General features: G+C 30.5%; 1 protein-coding gene across 11 annotated transcripts in view; it reads left to right on the top strand.

Annotated features, from left to right (window-relative positions):
• MIPOL1 (mirror-image polydactyly 1) overlaps positions 1-17,101 on the top strand; it is a 263,509-nt gene that overhangs the window by 46,667 nt on the left and 199,741 nt on the right. For all 11 annotated transcript variants that reach the window (XM_023522262.1, XM_023522270.1, XM_011376476.2 and 8 more), the window contains 2 exons: positions 61-166; positions 11,911-12,040. In XM_023522262.1, coding sequence (XP_023378030.1) covers positions 61-166; positions 11,911-12,040 — 236 coding nt within the window. The remainder of the gene's footprint in view (positions 1-60; positions 167-11,910; positions 12,041-17,101) is intronic.

The following is a 17,101-nucleotide window of genomic DNA, read 5'->3' as shown; positions in this document are numbered from 1 at the left end:
TTATATTTGTGCAAGAAATTTGTCAGATAAGTATCTTAGGTTTTTTCCAATGTGTTTAAGCTTCAAGAAAAACTGACTAAAGAAGATAAAGAACAGAGAAAACTAAAGCTTAAGCTGGAACTCCAAGAGAAAGCAACAGAAGCTCAGATTGCTGAAAAGACAGCAGGTATGGTAGATGAGTATTAACATATGGCCTTAAGAAAGATACACAAGGTTATTATATTATATGGCCTGGTGAATACTAGCATACTAGCTTATTTGCCAAAGGAGGGGAGGCCGTGTCCCTTTTTTTTTTTTTTTTTTTTTTTTGGCTGCTTAGAAAATAGGTGGCTTTAACATCCTGGTACTGGTATTAGCGAGAGCTTTACCTGTATTCATACTGATTTGGGCATTAAATGCATTGTTAACACCATGTCAATCCAATCACAAAAAGGTTGTTTGTTTTGTTGGAAGGGCCTGAACAAACAAGGGGAAATAATGATTACCAGTGCCTCTACCTTTCAACCAGCAGTTCAAATACCACATATTGTTTTAGCTCGTGGAGAGGAAATACTTCTTTTTTGTATGAAGTTAGTCATATATTCATTGCCAATGAAAACCTACATTTGATTTAAAAATCTATTTTGTGCAATTAATAAGTTTGTATCTGATGATGTGGATGATGATGGAGATAATGTTTCCTTGAGAAGATTAAAGTGAAAGGTTGACAAAGTTTAAGATTATAAATGACTGCCTTAAATATGTTTTGGAGTCTGTCTTTACTCTCAGGTCTTTGCAAGGAGAAATAATTTTTTAAGTACATCTGTGACATGTTACAGATATGATCAGATGACTCTCAATAGTTATAATCTCTCACAAATATACACATATATATGTCACTGTGAGTCTTCCTCACGCTGTTTTAGTGTAAGGAAAGAGAAATTTCACAGAGTAATAGAAATTAATATTGAAAGGTATTTTAGAAATTACTTATTTTAACAATTTTATATCATTAGAATGATTTTAAGAAATAATCGTATTTTGTGATTAGTTTGAAATTATAATCATACATTATGAGCCACTTAGCCTTCGGTGCATTTATGAAAGAATTCTGGTAATATCAGTCAGAGACATTAACAGGATATAGCCTGACTACTGTGTGTTATAGAACTAAACATCACTATGAGAATGCAACCAAAATGACCATAAATAAATACTCCAGCAAAATACCTGGTGGTTGCTTTTCTGTTAATGTTAAAGTACCATGAATTCTTTGGATTTTTTTTGTGGGGAAATAGTAATATATTTTTTAAAAAATTAACAGTATGTTAAAAATGAATAATTCAGATATAAGTTTAGAACAATTTGAAAGTTTCTTGGCTTTTTATAATTGAATATAGATACAAATTGCTAGTAAGATATTATAGGAAGTACATTTGTTTTAAGATGTTTACATCATAATTTAATTGCATGTATAATTTAACAATTAATTTAATGAGATTTATGCCATTATGACTTACTGAAAATCATGAATTAATATGTCTTCATAGCTCATTTATCTCCCGGAGGGGAAAACTCATTAAGCAATATTACTTTTAAATTTTTATGTACTAGAGCTAATCATATACTTTAATATTTATTGGTATATATTTAAGGGTTCCCTTTGGCTAAACTATGAATAATGCATGCATAAAATGGAAAGACTTTGTTTTTGTTATTTTGTTAATCAAATATTTCTTTTTAATAATAAAATATTATTTTAGTAAATGTTAAATGTTTGAAACATGTTTAGTATGTTCTTACAGCCCCTAAATTGATTAAGTTCATAGTGTATATAGTTTCTCTGGACAAAGCAATCTAGTTAAAAAAGATGTGTCCAACTACTTTGTTAGAAAAATGACACAAAATGAAAATCCCTTATATTTTTTTGAAAGTATAAATTCTTAGAATTTATTTTTATTTATTTTTTAATATTTTAGTTCTATTTTATTGAAAAAAGATTAAAGATATTTTCCTTGTGACATTAGAGAAAATTATATAATATGTGAAAATTTTTAAAAAATGAAATAAGAACTCCATTGATTTGAAACTACAAGAAATTTGTTCACTGACTCTTGGTAGACTCATGAACTTTTTCATGCTTTCTCATTACACGTACAGTCTTAAACAACTTATCATCTACTGGATCAGTAGTAAATGCAGTCAAAAAGGAAAATACCATAAAAAAACAACTATGTCAGAGCCTTAATAGAATGGGGAACACTATATGACTTACATTATATGTGATAAGTTTTTTATTTAGTGTCATATGAAAGAACAGATAATCCACATAAGCATGGATGTTTGTTTCACTGCTCATTTTTATTTTGGAAATAAAAAGTGTATTTGGTAAAGTAGATGACAAATATGTGCATATATTTAAATACTTATTGTGCTTAAGCAGAACATAAATGTTTAAAGTCAAGGTATTTCACATTTAAAAAAAATACATGCAAACACATCCTGAACTACACACTGAAAATTGCAAATAGTATGCAAAAATATATGTCTATAGATTTTTCAAATAAAATGTTAATTAAAATATGAAGTATTCAAGGAAATGGAAGCTGTTTCTTTCTAATATATAAAATGTAAAGATGTATATTCATCAGTATTAGTTATGACAGCAAGCGAATTAAAATCAAATAATAAGGGAATGGTTAAATAAATTAAGGCACATTTATGCTGTTGAGATATCATGCAACAATTAAAATCATTTCTGAAGAATAATTGATGATATGAGAAAATCATTGTAATATTAAGTGAAAGAAGTGGGGAAAACTATGATATAATTTCTTTGAAATATAAATACATGTGTATTACATAAAATGAGAGGCAAATTTTGGTAGTATTAATGGATGTATTAATGTTTCAGTCAACAGTTTTTTGCCTTTTTAGGTTTTCTGTGATGAGCGTGGATTAGATTTATAGTATTAGAAAATGTAAATGTATCTTTAAAAGATGTAATTTTTTAAAAGTTACTTGCTTTCTAATCTTAAAATAATTCCTGTGATAAGTATGACACATAAAGACCACATAAACCAAAAGTTTATGATGGCTATGATCAGAACTTGCCATTTTTCTTGTGTTTCTGATTTGCCCCTTATTTATTTTTGTGTCTTTATGTGTATTATTTATGTATAAATTAATTCATCTTATCTTCCCAGTTGATTGTATAATTTACAAGAGTAAGAATTGAGTATAGTCAAAACCGCATAAAACAAAAGGTGCCCAGTTCTTTGTGAGGCAGAATGAAGAAATGGAAGGATCAAAAGCCTTGACCCATATTCAAATCACAGCTTTTACTTAATATGAATTGTGTGACTTTGGACAAATTACTTATTAGCCTCTCCAGATTCACTTTCTTCCATGTAAGATGTGAATATTAACTAATTTACCAGATTATTTTAAGGATTAGAGGTAATATTTAAAAGCACCTAGTATATAGCTGGTACTCAGTAGGTTGTAGCTAATATTAATATTTGATTATTATCTTTATGAAATTCTTAAACCTTTGATAACGTCAGAAGTCTTGAAAAGATTTTTGTTCTGTTCAGCTTTTAATTAAAATTAAGTGTTCGCTGTTAATAGTTTTTTTAAAGGAAATAAACAAAAGTGAAAAAAAATTAGAAACAAAGGATTAGATGATGAAGAAAATTACTGTTGAAGTATATGTATTTGTTATCACTAGTACATTTTACTTAAATGTGAATCTGAAATAAAAGAAATAAGATACAAAGGATTTGGACTTTAATGAATACCTATGATAAACCTTCATGTAGACTGCTATAATAGCATGAAGCCTATTTCCTTTGCCTCCCTGATGGTTTTTACATGATGTGAATACTGCTGATCTCATGAGAGTTTAAAACTGAGTTGTATATCTTGTATTGTGATAAAATTTCATATAGTTGGCCCTTTTACTTCCCCCTTCTTTTTTGACATCACCATCACCAGTGATATTGTTTTTACCAAGCACTTTATAGGAACTATGCTAACGTCTTTAAAATGCAAACAAGAAGTATTTATTGAGAGCCCATTATGTACTAGGCACGGTATTAGGCACTGAAAATACATCAGCAAATAGATGGATCTGGTATTTCAAACATATTTTGTCTGCAATCACTTCTGACACATACACCATTAGTAGTAGGTAGTGGTTAAATGCTCAGACTTTGGATTCATACCTTTGTTCTAATCTTTTTACCACTTATCTTGTGTAAATGACAGCCTCACTAAGCTTTATTTAAAACTTACTTTATACGTTGCTGTGACGTTTAAGTGAAATAATGTTTATGAGTACTTAACTCATAGAAGGCACTCAATAAATGGTAATTATGATGATAAGATGATGATGTCACCACCTTATTTTCTCAAGACTTCTAAATCTAAAAGGGGCATATTCAAAGTGTACCTAATATAAATAACCACCCCATAGTTTATATATGATTTTGTTTCAGAAAGAATTGATTTGTATTTCTTTTTAAAAAGTAGCTTTAAAGTATTTTTATTATTTCATCTCCACAGTTTTTAGTTTTCCTTGATTTTCAGACTTAATCTTATTTAAGAAGTTTGAAAATATGAAAATTATTTTTTTTATTCTTTACAAAAAGGAAAGTGAAAGAAAAATATGTAATTAGTAGGTCTTCTTAACAAAAGCTGAAATGACCAGCTCATTCCCTACATATTAACATTGGGAAAAAGTATCTAATAGTAGCTGTTTAGGACTTTTTACTGTGTTTTAACTCATTAAATTACATATATGAATAATATTATTTGAAAATTATTAGCATATATGACCTTCAACTACTAGGGGATATTTTAGAGAAGCACAACAGAAACATTTACTTTGTTCTTTAGGCAAAGTATCTCTTCTCATCTAAATAAAATGATTAAACCACAAACACTTCAAAGTTTGTTTTACTTAAATTGAATTTGATACTGAGAGTATTGTGTGGCTTGATTTGCATCCATTAATTTACTCTTAAGTCAGTAATGTGGTTTTAACTTTTAAAAATTACTTGTTCAATTAAATCTTTCATTTTTCCTGAAAAGTCTCAGTGGGCATTGTCTAGTGTTTACTGTCTTTTAATTTTTATTCCTCTATTACATTTACAGTGTACAGATGATGTTTAAATTTTACACAAAAGTATTTAACTAGTTTTTATAAGTTATTTTTGTGTTATTTAAAATATGTTTTTTTAAAAGGTTTATTTTTCTTTTTCTTAAATGTTCACTCTAGGGTATCTGCTTTATATGTTATTTTTCTTTCTTGCGTGTCATCCATTAAAGATTAGCTGTGGAAGGTTGGAGCATGGAGAGATTATGAATGACAGAACAACTCCTGTAGAATAATAATCAGTTTTTAGTATTTAATGCTGTTTGACTTTTGCAGACACATTTCTTATTAACCTTTGGTTCAAAGAGAAATCCAGGTTCCTGATATCTCCTGGAGAAGATGAATTTGAGATCCCCTTCCAATTAAACTGAAATAAGGCCAATATTGGGTTTTAGCCAAAACAGGTCCTTAGTTCCTAAGTCTTATATTTATGAATCTATCTATCTATCTATCTATCTATCTATCTATCTATCTATCTATCTATCTTTGTTACATTTTACATATAATTCAACGGTTACATAATTTGCTTAGCTTACTCTACTGATTCTGTAAGCATTTAATGTGCTTTTTCCATTTAAACATAGGTTCTTTTCTGTGTACTCAGATTTAGACTGATATTTTATAAATAAAAAAATGTTGTCAAGCCCTTCTTCTTACAGAGAACGTTAATTTCTTTTTGGTAGGGAGAAGAGGAGTTTGTGATTGCCCAAAGCATCAAAACATAGAATCCTTGAAACTTATAACTTAAATTTTTCTTTTCAGGTTATATGTAAATGTTAAAAGTATAAATAATCTACCATTATAGTCAATATATTAAGGCACCCAACTAATTAGCATGGAAAAATAAAAATTGCCATGTAATAGAAAATGTTTACTTTGTTTTCTTGTAAAAAGAGTTCATTCTATGTGTCAGAAGAGTAGGGAATAACATTTACTTTTGAGAATTTTCATATTGGTATCCTAAAATTCGAAGTAGATATGCTGTACAAAAAATAAATATCTCTTAAAATTATATTTCAAAAGTACATAAAATAATTGATACTAATTTTAAACTTCAGTGTTAAGCTTATTTCTTTCGCATTAAAAATTGTAGCTCTAATATCAGATATATAAAATGTTTGAATGTAAATAGCATATTTTCAGAAAGTGTTCTTATATAGTCTTAATTATCTGTATAAATTCTTGGAGGTAATAATTGAGGGTTTCGTAAAAAAAAGTTCTTGTTTTATTAGTTTTGCTACTTAAATTTATTTTGTATTCTAATTAATCTTTAGCAGTTTCTATGCTACTGGTAAATACAGCAGGTCTTCAAATAATGTTTTGTTATAACATTGATGAGATGCCATAGGGACTTAACTCTTGTATATCTCAGTAAGCCTGTGATAAAATTGGTGTCTTTATGTGCTGCTTAAAGTTGCAGAGCCTATCAATGATGTTAAGTGAGGACTTATAAATTTATAGCAACTTTACAGAGAAAAAATTTAAAGCATATATTAAGAGCTTAAAATGCTGACTTTTAATGTAGTAGTCATACTTCTAGGAATTTTCCTAAGTAATTTGCTAAGTATAAAGATTTGCATACAAAGATGTTCATCACTGTGTTATTTATATAGTGAATAATTGGGAACAGTGTAAAATCTAATATTAGAAGCATCTTAGTTCAGTCAAATATGGCATGTCCAAATGATAAAATTCCATGCACTATTTTATATTTTTGAAGACTACTGAAGAATATGAGAACATATTCTGTTTATTTTAGATAATGCAGAAAGTTACAAAACTATGTAAAATATTTGTGTCCATGTTCTTACAATGAGCCTGTATTACTTTTTAATCAGAAAAAGTTATTTACAAACTAACTAATTCAGATCTAATTTTAGAAAAACATAATAGTCTCTTCTGTAAAAGAAGCTCTGAAGTAGTAAGTTGAATTCAGCATTGTAAATGCAAAAAAAAAATGGAAGTATCAGACTACTTGGAGTTGATGTGTTAATTTTCTGTTGGTATGGTACATTTACCATCTCCGTTTAAATTCTCAATAATCAATTTATTCAGAGAGAGAAGTTACAATTTTTAAGGAAATTAAAAGACCTAGTGTAATGTTGGTGGTTCTGGAATATATATGTGGTGATTTCATAAAACACTTATATTTGCAAGGAATTCATTTAATCTCTTAAAGCACTAATAGTAGATAGTCAAACAATGTGACATTCTTTCATATGTAGCAAAGACCTGCTTTTACAAAGGTATTATCTGTGTTTATTTGTTGTTTAGAATTTTGGAACATGAATTGTAATCAGTGATTATTTTACGTGTGTCAAATTCAAATCCTAATGATTTCTTCTTCCCTCTCTTTATGTTCATTCAGCCTTTTCTATTTGCATAGCTACCTTGAGGATATTAAATGGATTCTTTTTCCTGGGAAATGTCTATCCTCCAAATTATGTTATTTAGAGAATCATGATCCAGTGTTTAAACTAGAATGTTTTCCAATATACTGTCTCACTTCTACTGTATTTTAAAAGTAGTTTGAGAAGTGTAGAATATGGGTTTGTCAATAGACTTGAATTCTACTAAGAAAATATGTACTCTATCTTGACTCAATAAACTCATACTTAGTACAGTTCAGCTTCTTTATATTTACTCTTGCTCATATTAGAAAACAATTAGCTTACTAAACAAATCTGAGTATTTGGTGGTGGTAAGAGGGGTGATCCTCTCTGAATCTTTTTTGAATTTGACTAAGAATTATAGGATATTTGATAACCATGTTTAAAAATGGAGATATCCAAATATTATTGTAAACACCCAATGATTTGTTTTACCTACAATATAAGTATTTTACTTGGTTGGCTTACATAGTAGCTAATAATATTTGTTAATGTAATTTAACTGCTGTGAACCTTTACTGAACAAATATTGAAATTTATTCAAGTCAAAGAAAGAGAATCTCTAATGACTTTTGTTAAAGCTTCTATTTAATAGTTAAGAAGAAAAGTTTGTATGACATATGAGATGCAATTAACAGTAGATTTTACATTTAATAAAAAGAAAGAAGCATGCGTATTTGCTTTATTCATTCCATCATAATTTGCATTAGAGCTGTGGGTGTTTAATGAGCAAATTCCAACTAAAATGCTATATTGATTTTCTAGTGAACTTTGTAATAGTCATCTACCTTGGAAAAGCTCAGTGTTTACAATTAAGTTTTCTTTACTAAAAATGTTCGAGAGTTGCATATTGATCCTTTAAAAGTTCTGAATTCTAGAATTATGTTTTTCATAATTAACAAATTTTACATACATAAAACCTAAAAACTTAAATATTATCACTCAGTAATATCTTAATGTTGAAAAAATTTCATAGCATTTATAAAATATATAATCAGATTTTATGTGTGCATTTGTGTCTTATGGTATTTTAAATTTTAACTTTAGTATACTTAGAAGATAATCTTTAAATGCACACATTATTTACATCTTTGGAGTTGATATAGCATTATAGAGGAACAAATAATTTTTTTTCTTGATCACATTGAACCAAATAAGCCCTCAGTGTAAAGTGTTTACCTTTAAGCATAAAAATAACTAGACTTATTATTAAAGCTTTTAATATTGCTAGCCTTACCTCTTTCATCAAATGTTATTGTAGTTAAAGTAGAACAGAGCTTACATTAAATGTCATTTTATAAAGATTTCATCACACTTTACAGAAGCCTATTGACGTTAAAGTTTTAGTAATTAGTATTTTAACCTTTTGACGTGCCAGAATATTTCAAGATAAAATAATATACATATTAATCTATACTCAGATCACTTTTTAGCATCATTTTATGCATCCTATCTTACTTAGAAATTAGAAGTGTTTTAAATGTAAAAATTTAAAAGTATCTTAGAATATCATATTTTATACAAACTATTATATCATTATAATATGCAGTATACGATATAGAATGAGATCTGAATAATTTTCTTCCAGTCCCTCTTTATAATTTTTGCAATCCTACAAAAAAGGCTAAAAAGTAAGGACTTTTTTTTTTTTACATACATAAGTGGTCCAAATTAATCAAAATCACATTTTTAATATGTCTGGAAGTGAAACCACATCGTAAGTGTGTGGATTGAGAGTGGTGATGGTAGTGGTAGCATGGAACTAATGTTTATTGAGAATCCACTTTGTTTATCTGGCCAAGAGCTTCCTTATATTATCTTATTTACCTTTCCCTCACAACATAAATGGTGGTATTATATCCATTTTATACACTCGAAATGCTACTAAAATAATTTAAGAAATATACTCTATATAAAAATGAATTGTGTAAGTTTATATGATAAGGTCTTGGATCTAATCAAAGTCCATATTCTTCCTAATACATGTTACTTTTTCTAAGCTGTTAGGAGTATCTTGCCCGGAAGGAGATTGTGTACAATCAAGGGAAAAATAAAACTCACTATTGCCTTCTACATTATGGGCAGAAGTTTCTTTCAAAACAGCCTGATGAGTTGATACATAATAACAGACTAGTATAGCCACAGAAAGCCACATAGTAGTAAATGATACTACCTTAAAAAAATTATAAAAATTGTGCTGAAATGTACTCGTTCTTTCAAAAGCCAGTTTCATAACAAGAATTTCTTAACCTTATCTAAATTATCAATTAAAAGTATTTGATTTTATGCAAATGGATATCCAGTTGATCAGCACATTTTGTCAGAGTTTTTTTTATCCATTTATCTGGTGATAGAAATTCGGGTTGTTTCTCGTTTGGGGTTATAATAAATAAAGATGCTATGAGTATTTGTGTTTAAGTTTTTGTATGAACATAACACTTTAATTTCTCTTGGATAAATATCCATGAGTGAAATAGCTGAATCTTATAGTAGGTGTATGTTTAATTTTTTAAGAAACTGACAAACTGCTTAATCTATTCTCCATCTGCCAAAAACACTGTTTTCTCTTACTCAGCCTAATTTTCCTTCAAAACCTTTACTACGATCTGTTACCTATATCTACCTATCTGCCTACTTAATGTTTGGCCTGTTTTTCTTTCTACTGTCTGTCTCTCTGTAATAGAATGTTTACTTCAGGATGAGGACTTTTCAGACCACTATATTCATATTCTTTAAAACTGGATGGATAACTGCCACAGGAGCTTAATAAATATTGGATGGATGGATGCATGGATGGATGAATGGGTGGATGGATGGATGGATATTTCTGTCGATGGATATTTTTCTTCCCTTAGGTTCAGCTTGTTAGAAGTGATTTTGGCTTTTGCTCTGGCATTGCATGTTCCATTTCCTACTCTATTATGCAAAAGATAATACAGTTCGCCCTCTGTATCCACAGGTTTGGTATTCGCAGATTCAACCAACCACAGATCAAAAATAGTCATACAAAAAAATTCCCAGAAAGTTCTAAAAAGCAGGACTTGAATTTGCCATGCGATAAGCACTATGCTGAATCCATGCAAATGAAATATTGTGTAAGCGTACCCTGCTGTAGCCTATATGCAAATATAGGTCATATACAAATACTGTGCCATTTTATATACAGGACTTGAGCATCTGTGGATTTTGGTGTCCATGGGGGTCCTGGAAACAATCCCTTGTGCATACTGAGGGACAACTGTGGTTGATTTAATCTCAGGGTTTGTTTCTTCTACTTATAATTTAATACAAAATAATTGTCTTGATGAACTGTATTGATCTATGATAAATCCTAGCAGAAACCCAATGTTTTATGCACTAAAAGAACGTTTCAACACCTTTTCTAAGTTTATTTTGTGTTTGACAGTACAAATAAAATTTGAACTGGTAGTCCAGGTTTTTGAGGCCCTTTTTGTCTAACATAGTGATATTTTAAGTTATGTAAGATTTCAAGTAGAAATTATGCTTGAAAAATAATTTCAGATTACATCAAAGTTGTTTTTATAGCACTGCACAAATCTAGATGATGCCATTAGTATTATAATCTATATAAATGGTGCCTCTAGAGATGTGCAATGCTAAAGCAGCACAACTTTGTCACTGTTTAATCTTCCCTGATCTCATTTCCTTTCCTCTCCTTCCACCATCCTACTGAGGCAACTACTACCCTGACTTTGGTATTTATCATTTCCATGCTTGTTTTAATATTTTCACTAAGTGTCTATCAGTAAATAATAGGTAGCTGTCTTTGCAACTTGCTGTTTTTGCCAAAATTTCATTATTGAGATTTTTCCATTTGTCCATAGTTAATTCATCTTAAATGCTGGATAATATTCCATTTTGAATGTTAAGTGAGTTATTTATTCTTTCTGCTGTTCTCAGACATTTGAGTTATTTCTAAGTTCTTGCTATTATATAGTGCCACAATAAGCATTTTTATACGTTTCCTTGGGCGCATGTGCAAGAATTTCTTTGGGCTACACACCAAAGGGGAGATTTGCCAGGTTATAGCCTAGACACATTTTCAACTGTTGTAAACACTGCTAAATTGTTCCTTTATGGTTGTAGAAAAATATACACCTATCTGCAGTATATATGAGTTTACTTTATTTCACAAGCTCCAATATTTGTTATTACTTGACCTTTTAATTTTTGCTTTTATGCGTATAAAATGGTATCTCAACTTTGCAGCAGCTTTTAAAAATAATCTTTTCTCAAGTGATTAATTGATAACAATTCAGTTGAATTAAATAACAGAATTATTTTGGGGGGTCTATTTTTTGCTAAAAGTATACATTTCTCTTTTATTTTCTCTAATTAATTATGGATTATATATTTTGGTAGCTCTGGTTGAAGAAGTGTATTCTGCACAGAGGGAACGTGATGAAGCTGTTATGTCTCGACTGCAGTTAGCCAATGAGGAGAGAGACGAAGCCATCGCACAAGTCAAGCACATGGAAATGTCTCTAAAAGTGTATGTACACATGTAAAACTATATACAACATTAGGAACATTTATAAAGTGCAAGTGTTATGTAGTGGTTACATATTCGGAAATGTTACTGATTCTTGTATGTTACATTGGTACATTCTACGTCCCCATAGTCTTTCTAAAACTTCTGGCATGTTGTAGTGGTTTGCATGTCAAAAATGAAAGGCAGACACACACACACACACACACACACACACACGTACACAGAGAGAGTTCTGTTGTTGATGTCCTTAGTTTGCCTTCCATTGTGACTTCTCTCCTTTTTATTATCACTTTCTTAATTTATTTCAGCTGTGTTGGTTATTTCACTGCTCTGTGTTTAATATGCTCATTTCTATTCTTCATTACATTTGACTTGTTTTAGCTGTGGCTCTTAAACTTTAGTGACACTTGAAATACAGTGGCGTCTGAGAATATATTTTTAACAAGCAGCCGGGTGATTCTGATATTGGTAAATGATTGATCACAATTAGAGAACCAATGCCCTAGAAATAAGAACTTCATATTAATGTGGGCTCCAATCACTTGGAGAATCTTGATAAAAAAACACATTCTTGTTCAATAGGTCTGGAGTGGAGCCAGAGATTTTACCTTTTTTTCAAGCTCCCAGATGATGTAAATGATGTTAGTCAAAGGAGTACCCTTCAGGTAGAAAGGCCCTAGATCATCTAGAAATATGTTACTTGTAAGATTGATAGACTGTAGTAGTGTAATATTTTATGATGATCCATCAGTATACTTATTGAGTGTTTGCTCTGCCCAACATTGTACTAGGCTAAGTGCAGGATCACAGTAAAGTACTAATTGAAACATGGTTCATTAGGGAGACAAGTCATTATATTATTATCATGACAGTATTCAAGTTATGATTAGGTAATGTGATTTGGTTTTTGTTTAATGGCTTCATTGCGGGTGGGGGGTGTGCAGAAGACTGATACTTATTATAAAGCATTAAACTCATTGAAAAACAAATAAAAGAACAAAAATTTTACCTATATTTTACACTGTCTACTCCCAAATAACTGTCTTTATCAATAGGGAAACATCATTCCAAACACTTCTCTTTGCTTAGAAACTTAAATACTATTATCTGGAAGGATAGATGGTTGATGATTTAATGGATATATACATAGAATGAATTTGGTAGAAATCAAATCATTCTCTATATTCTGTTTCATTTGAGAAGCGTAATAGTGTAGAGGTTAAGAGCACAGATTCCAGACTGAGGCCATCTATCTTTGAATCTTGGCTCTATCACTTCCTATCTGTATAGCCATGGACAAGTTACTCAGAGTCTCTAGGACTGTGTTTTTTTGTTTTTGTTTGTTTGTTTGTTTGTTTTTGTCTACAAAATGGTTAAGTAGCATCTACTTTACATAGGTTGTTATGAGGATTAAATAATCTAATATATATTGAAAAGTACCTGGCTTATAGCAAATGATGTAATAAGTATCACTTGAATTTAAGAGTAATAATCAACTGAAGTAAAACTAAAGAAATTTTTGAACTTCATGCAGTGTTTTCTCTCAATAAAATGTATTCTCTAAAGATCCATCTAAATTTAAGAAAAAAGACTAAAAAACATTAAGTTGTTAGAATCATCAATTATTTTCAGTTTTTGGAAACATACAGTATTTCAGTTAAACAGTATCATTTGACTCTTAGCTATGAAATAATCAGTTTTAAACTCTTTTTCTTTTTTTTTATAAAGTCAATTTTTAAAATATTTGTAAAAGTTAGTAAATCCAACTTGTACTATTCCATTCCCTGTTCTTTCTAGTTCATTTATTAAAGTGTTTGTTTATGATTCTCAATCTCTTTGGTTTTCAATTTCTCTTTTTATTCACTCTTGTTTTGGCATCATCTTTTGAACTATATTTTATTGAATTCGTGTTCTTTTGTTCTCCTAAAATGCCAATGACTAGTAGGAAAATTTTCTTCTTCTCCTTGGTTTTGTTATTTTTTATATTATGATCTTTATCTTTTTTGCATAGTATTCTGTCATGTTTATGGTGTATTCATAGTTGACATGTCTTTTTTCTTTATCTTGCTCATGCTTAAATTGTCAAGAACTTTTCTGTGTTCTGATATGGTACAGTGAATTTTCCTTGATAAACATTTTTTATTATTTGAAACCTGTTTGCCTTCTCCTCTGAGCAGCAGTAGCTTGGGTAGGTATTGCTTTCTAACCACCTACATAGCCTAGGGCAGCAGGGTGGGTATAGAGGTCGGGAAGAATTCCCTGGGGCTGTATGCCCCTTTTAGTGTCCTGCATGCACCCAGGGTTCACTTTACCTAGTCTTGTGTATACCCTAATTCCTTGGAGTATTACTTTTGGCCTTTTATTTGTTCTACCAATACAGTAGAAAATGACCAACCCTGATGAATCTTACTTCCTCTCTAAAGATTCTTCAGTAATGCAGGCTTCTACTCAGGAAGGTTTTACTTTTCTTTGGCCTGTCTGTTCACTTCATTGGTCTCTCAAGTTATTTCCAAGTGGTGTGGTATTAGCGAAAAATTCTCAGGATTTGGTGAGTTGTCTTTTCTCTATATGTGTTTTCATGTGTAAAAGGGAAAGTTAGGTGAACCTGACCAAAATCATCATTTCTCCACCTGTTGCCCTGTTTCTACTTTTAAAAAATTACTGTGCAATGTCCTATTTCCTTTACTGTTTGATTAATTTTTATCTTTTGTTCATGTGGTTATAAGATGGAATAAATAGATTTCTGCGTTCAGATTTCACTCCACCATCTTTACTTGGACTTATTTTTTTCCCCAGTAAACTTTTTTTAGAATACTTTTAGATTTACAGAAAAGTTTTGAAGATAGTACAGAGTTCCCATATGACCTCTTCACCCAGTTTTCCTTATTGTTAATGTCTTAACATTACCTTCGTATATATATCATATGAGAGAGAGCAGCATTATAACGTAACTAGTAACTAAACTTCACCCTTTATTCAGATTTCACTGATTTTTTTCGTAATGTCCTTTCTATGTTTCAAGATTCTATCCAGGGTTCCATATATACTTAGTTGCTATGTCTCCTTTGCTTACTCTAGTCTGTGAACATTTTCTCAGACTTCTCTTATTTTTGATGACCTTGACAGTTTTCTGGAGTAGTGGGTCAGGTATTTTATAGAATGTCTCACAATTTGGAGTTTTCTGATGTTTTTCTTATGGTTAGACTGATGTATTGGTTTTTTGGGACAAAGAGTACAGGAGTGAAGTGCCTGTACTCTTTGTCCCAAAATGATTCTCATCATCACATTATTTCAAGGTTATATGTTGTCAGTGTGACTTACACCAACGATGCTAATCTTGATCACCTGGTCAAAGTAGTGTTTGCCATGTTTCTTTCTCCACAGTAAAATTACTTACACATATTGCCCTTTCATATTCTACTCTTTGAAGCAAATCACTTAAGTGCAGCGCAGATTCAAGGAAGGAAGAGAAGAGGTAGCCTGGGAGGTTAATTAAGCTTTACTTCCCTCAGAGAAGAATATCTACATAAATTATTTGTAATTCTTCAGTACAAGAGATCTGTCTCTTCTCCTTCATTCATTTGTTTATTTAGTTATTTATATCAATATGACTCAATATTCATTTAATACGTTGGGTTATAACATATTAACTCCAGTTTGTTGCTTGGAGTATTCCATCTTTGGCCTTTGGAAACTCTTTCAGTTGCTTCTTTTATCCATTTGACGTGTCCTCATCCTTTTGATTTTTGAACACTTTACTTTTTGGTACTACGAGATGCTCCGGGGTCATGTTCTATAGGGATGTATTGAGATGTCCCCCACCCCTAGAATCAGCCATTTCTCAAAGGTGCCCTGGTCCCTTTTATTGGAAAATGGTATTAGAAACCAAGATCAGGAGGCCAGGTGTGCTCATTGTTGCTGGGTATGACTACTCCTAGGCCTAATGAGGAGAAAGAGCTAGGAAATAAATGTATGTATACTAACTAATGTATATACACGTTTCTGTAATTATTTATGTATCTATCCATTTGTATCTTTCTTAAGCTAAACCTGAATTCATAATGTCTTTGATTCTAATCCAGTACCATATAATTCATTCTAGCTTTCCCCTTGTTTCCCGTATGTAATTTCCCTCTACAACAGTAAGAAACTTGGCTCCCACCCCACACCATCCATTGACTTATTTTTCTACTTCGGTATACATTATAATGCTTTTAGAAGCATTAACACATACCTCCATGAGAAACAACTTTACCAACCAGAGTACACCGTTTATATATAGTTCCTTTAGTCAAGTCTTGTAGTTTCCAGTCAAAATACCACTTTGCAAAGTTACTTAGATTGGCTTATTTGTTTTACGTACCTCCTTAAGTGAGGTTATGCCATATATTTCTAATGTGTCAGGCTTTCTTTCACAGTCTGCATCCTATCCTAGAATCCTCTGATCTCGTGATTTTTTAAAAATTTTTTGGCAATTTTGAATAAAGTTTCTATAAGCATTCTCATACAGGTTTTTGTGTGGGCATATGTTTCAAGTCAGTTGGTTAAACCTAGTAGCTTAATTGGTAGGACTTACGTTAAATCTGTGTTAACTTTGGGAGGAACTGCCAGACTTTCTTCCATAGTGGCTGTACCATTTTGCATTCATACCAGCAGTGAATCAGAGTTCTTGTTGCTCTCCATCTTTACCAGCACTTGAAATTGTTATTTTTGTTTTGTTTTGTTTCTTATTTTGGACGTTAGCCAATCTCTGGTGACAAATGATATTGAGCATCTTTTTATGTTTACTTGCCATCTTTATATCTTCTTGGGTAAAGTGTCGGTTCATATATTTGACCAGGTTTTCAAATTGGATTGTTTGTTTTCTTGTTAATTTTTAGATTTCTTTATATTTCTGGATTAAGTCCTTTATCAAATAGTTGATTTTCAAATATTTTCTTAGAGTTTATGTATTTTTTTAAATTCTTTTAGCATTGTGTTTAGCAGAACATTACTTTTCAATTTTGATAAAATTTAATTTATTGATTTCTTTTTTCTTTCATAGATTGTACTTTTGCTATT

The sequence above is a fragment of the Pteropus vampyrus genome, unplaced genomic scaffold (genome assembly GCF_000151845.1).
Source record: "Pteropus vampyrus isolate Shadow unplaced genomic scaffold, Pvam_2.0 Scaffold10, whole genome shotgun sequence".
Lineage (NCBI taxonomy): Eukaryota > Metazoa > Chordata > Mammalia > Chiroptera > Pteropodidae > Pteropus > Pteropus vampyrus.
This window is presented reverse-complemented; position numbering and strand designations above follow the sequence as displayed.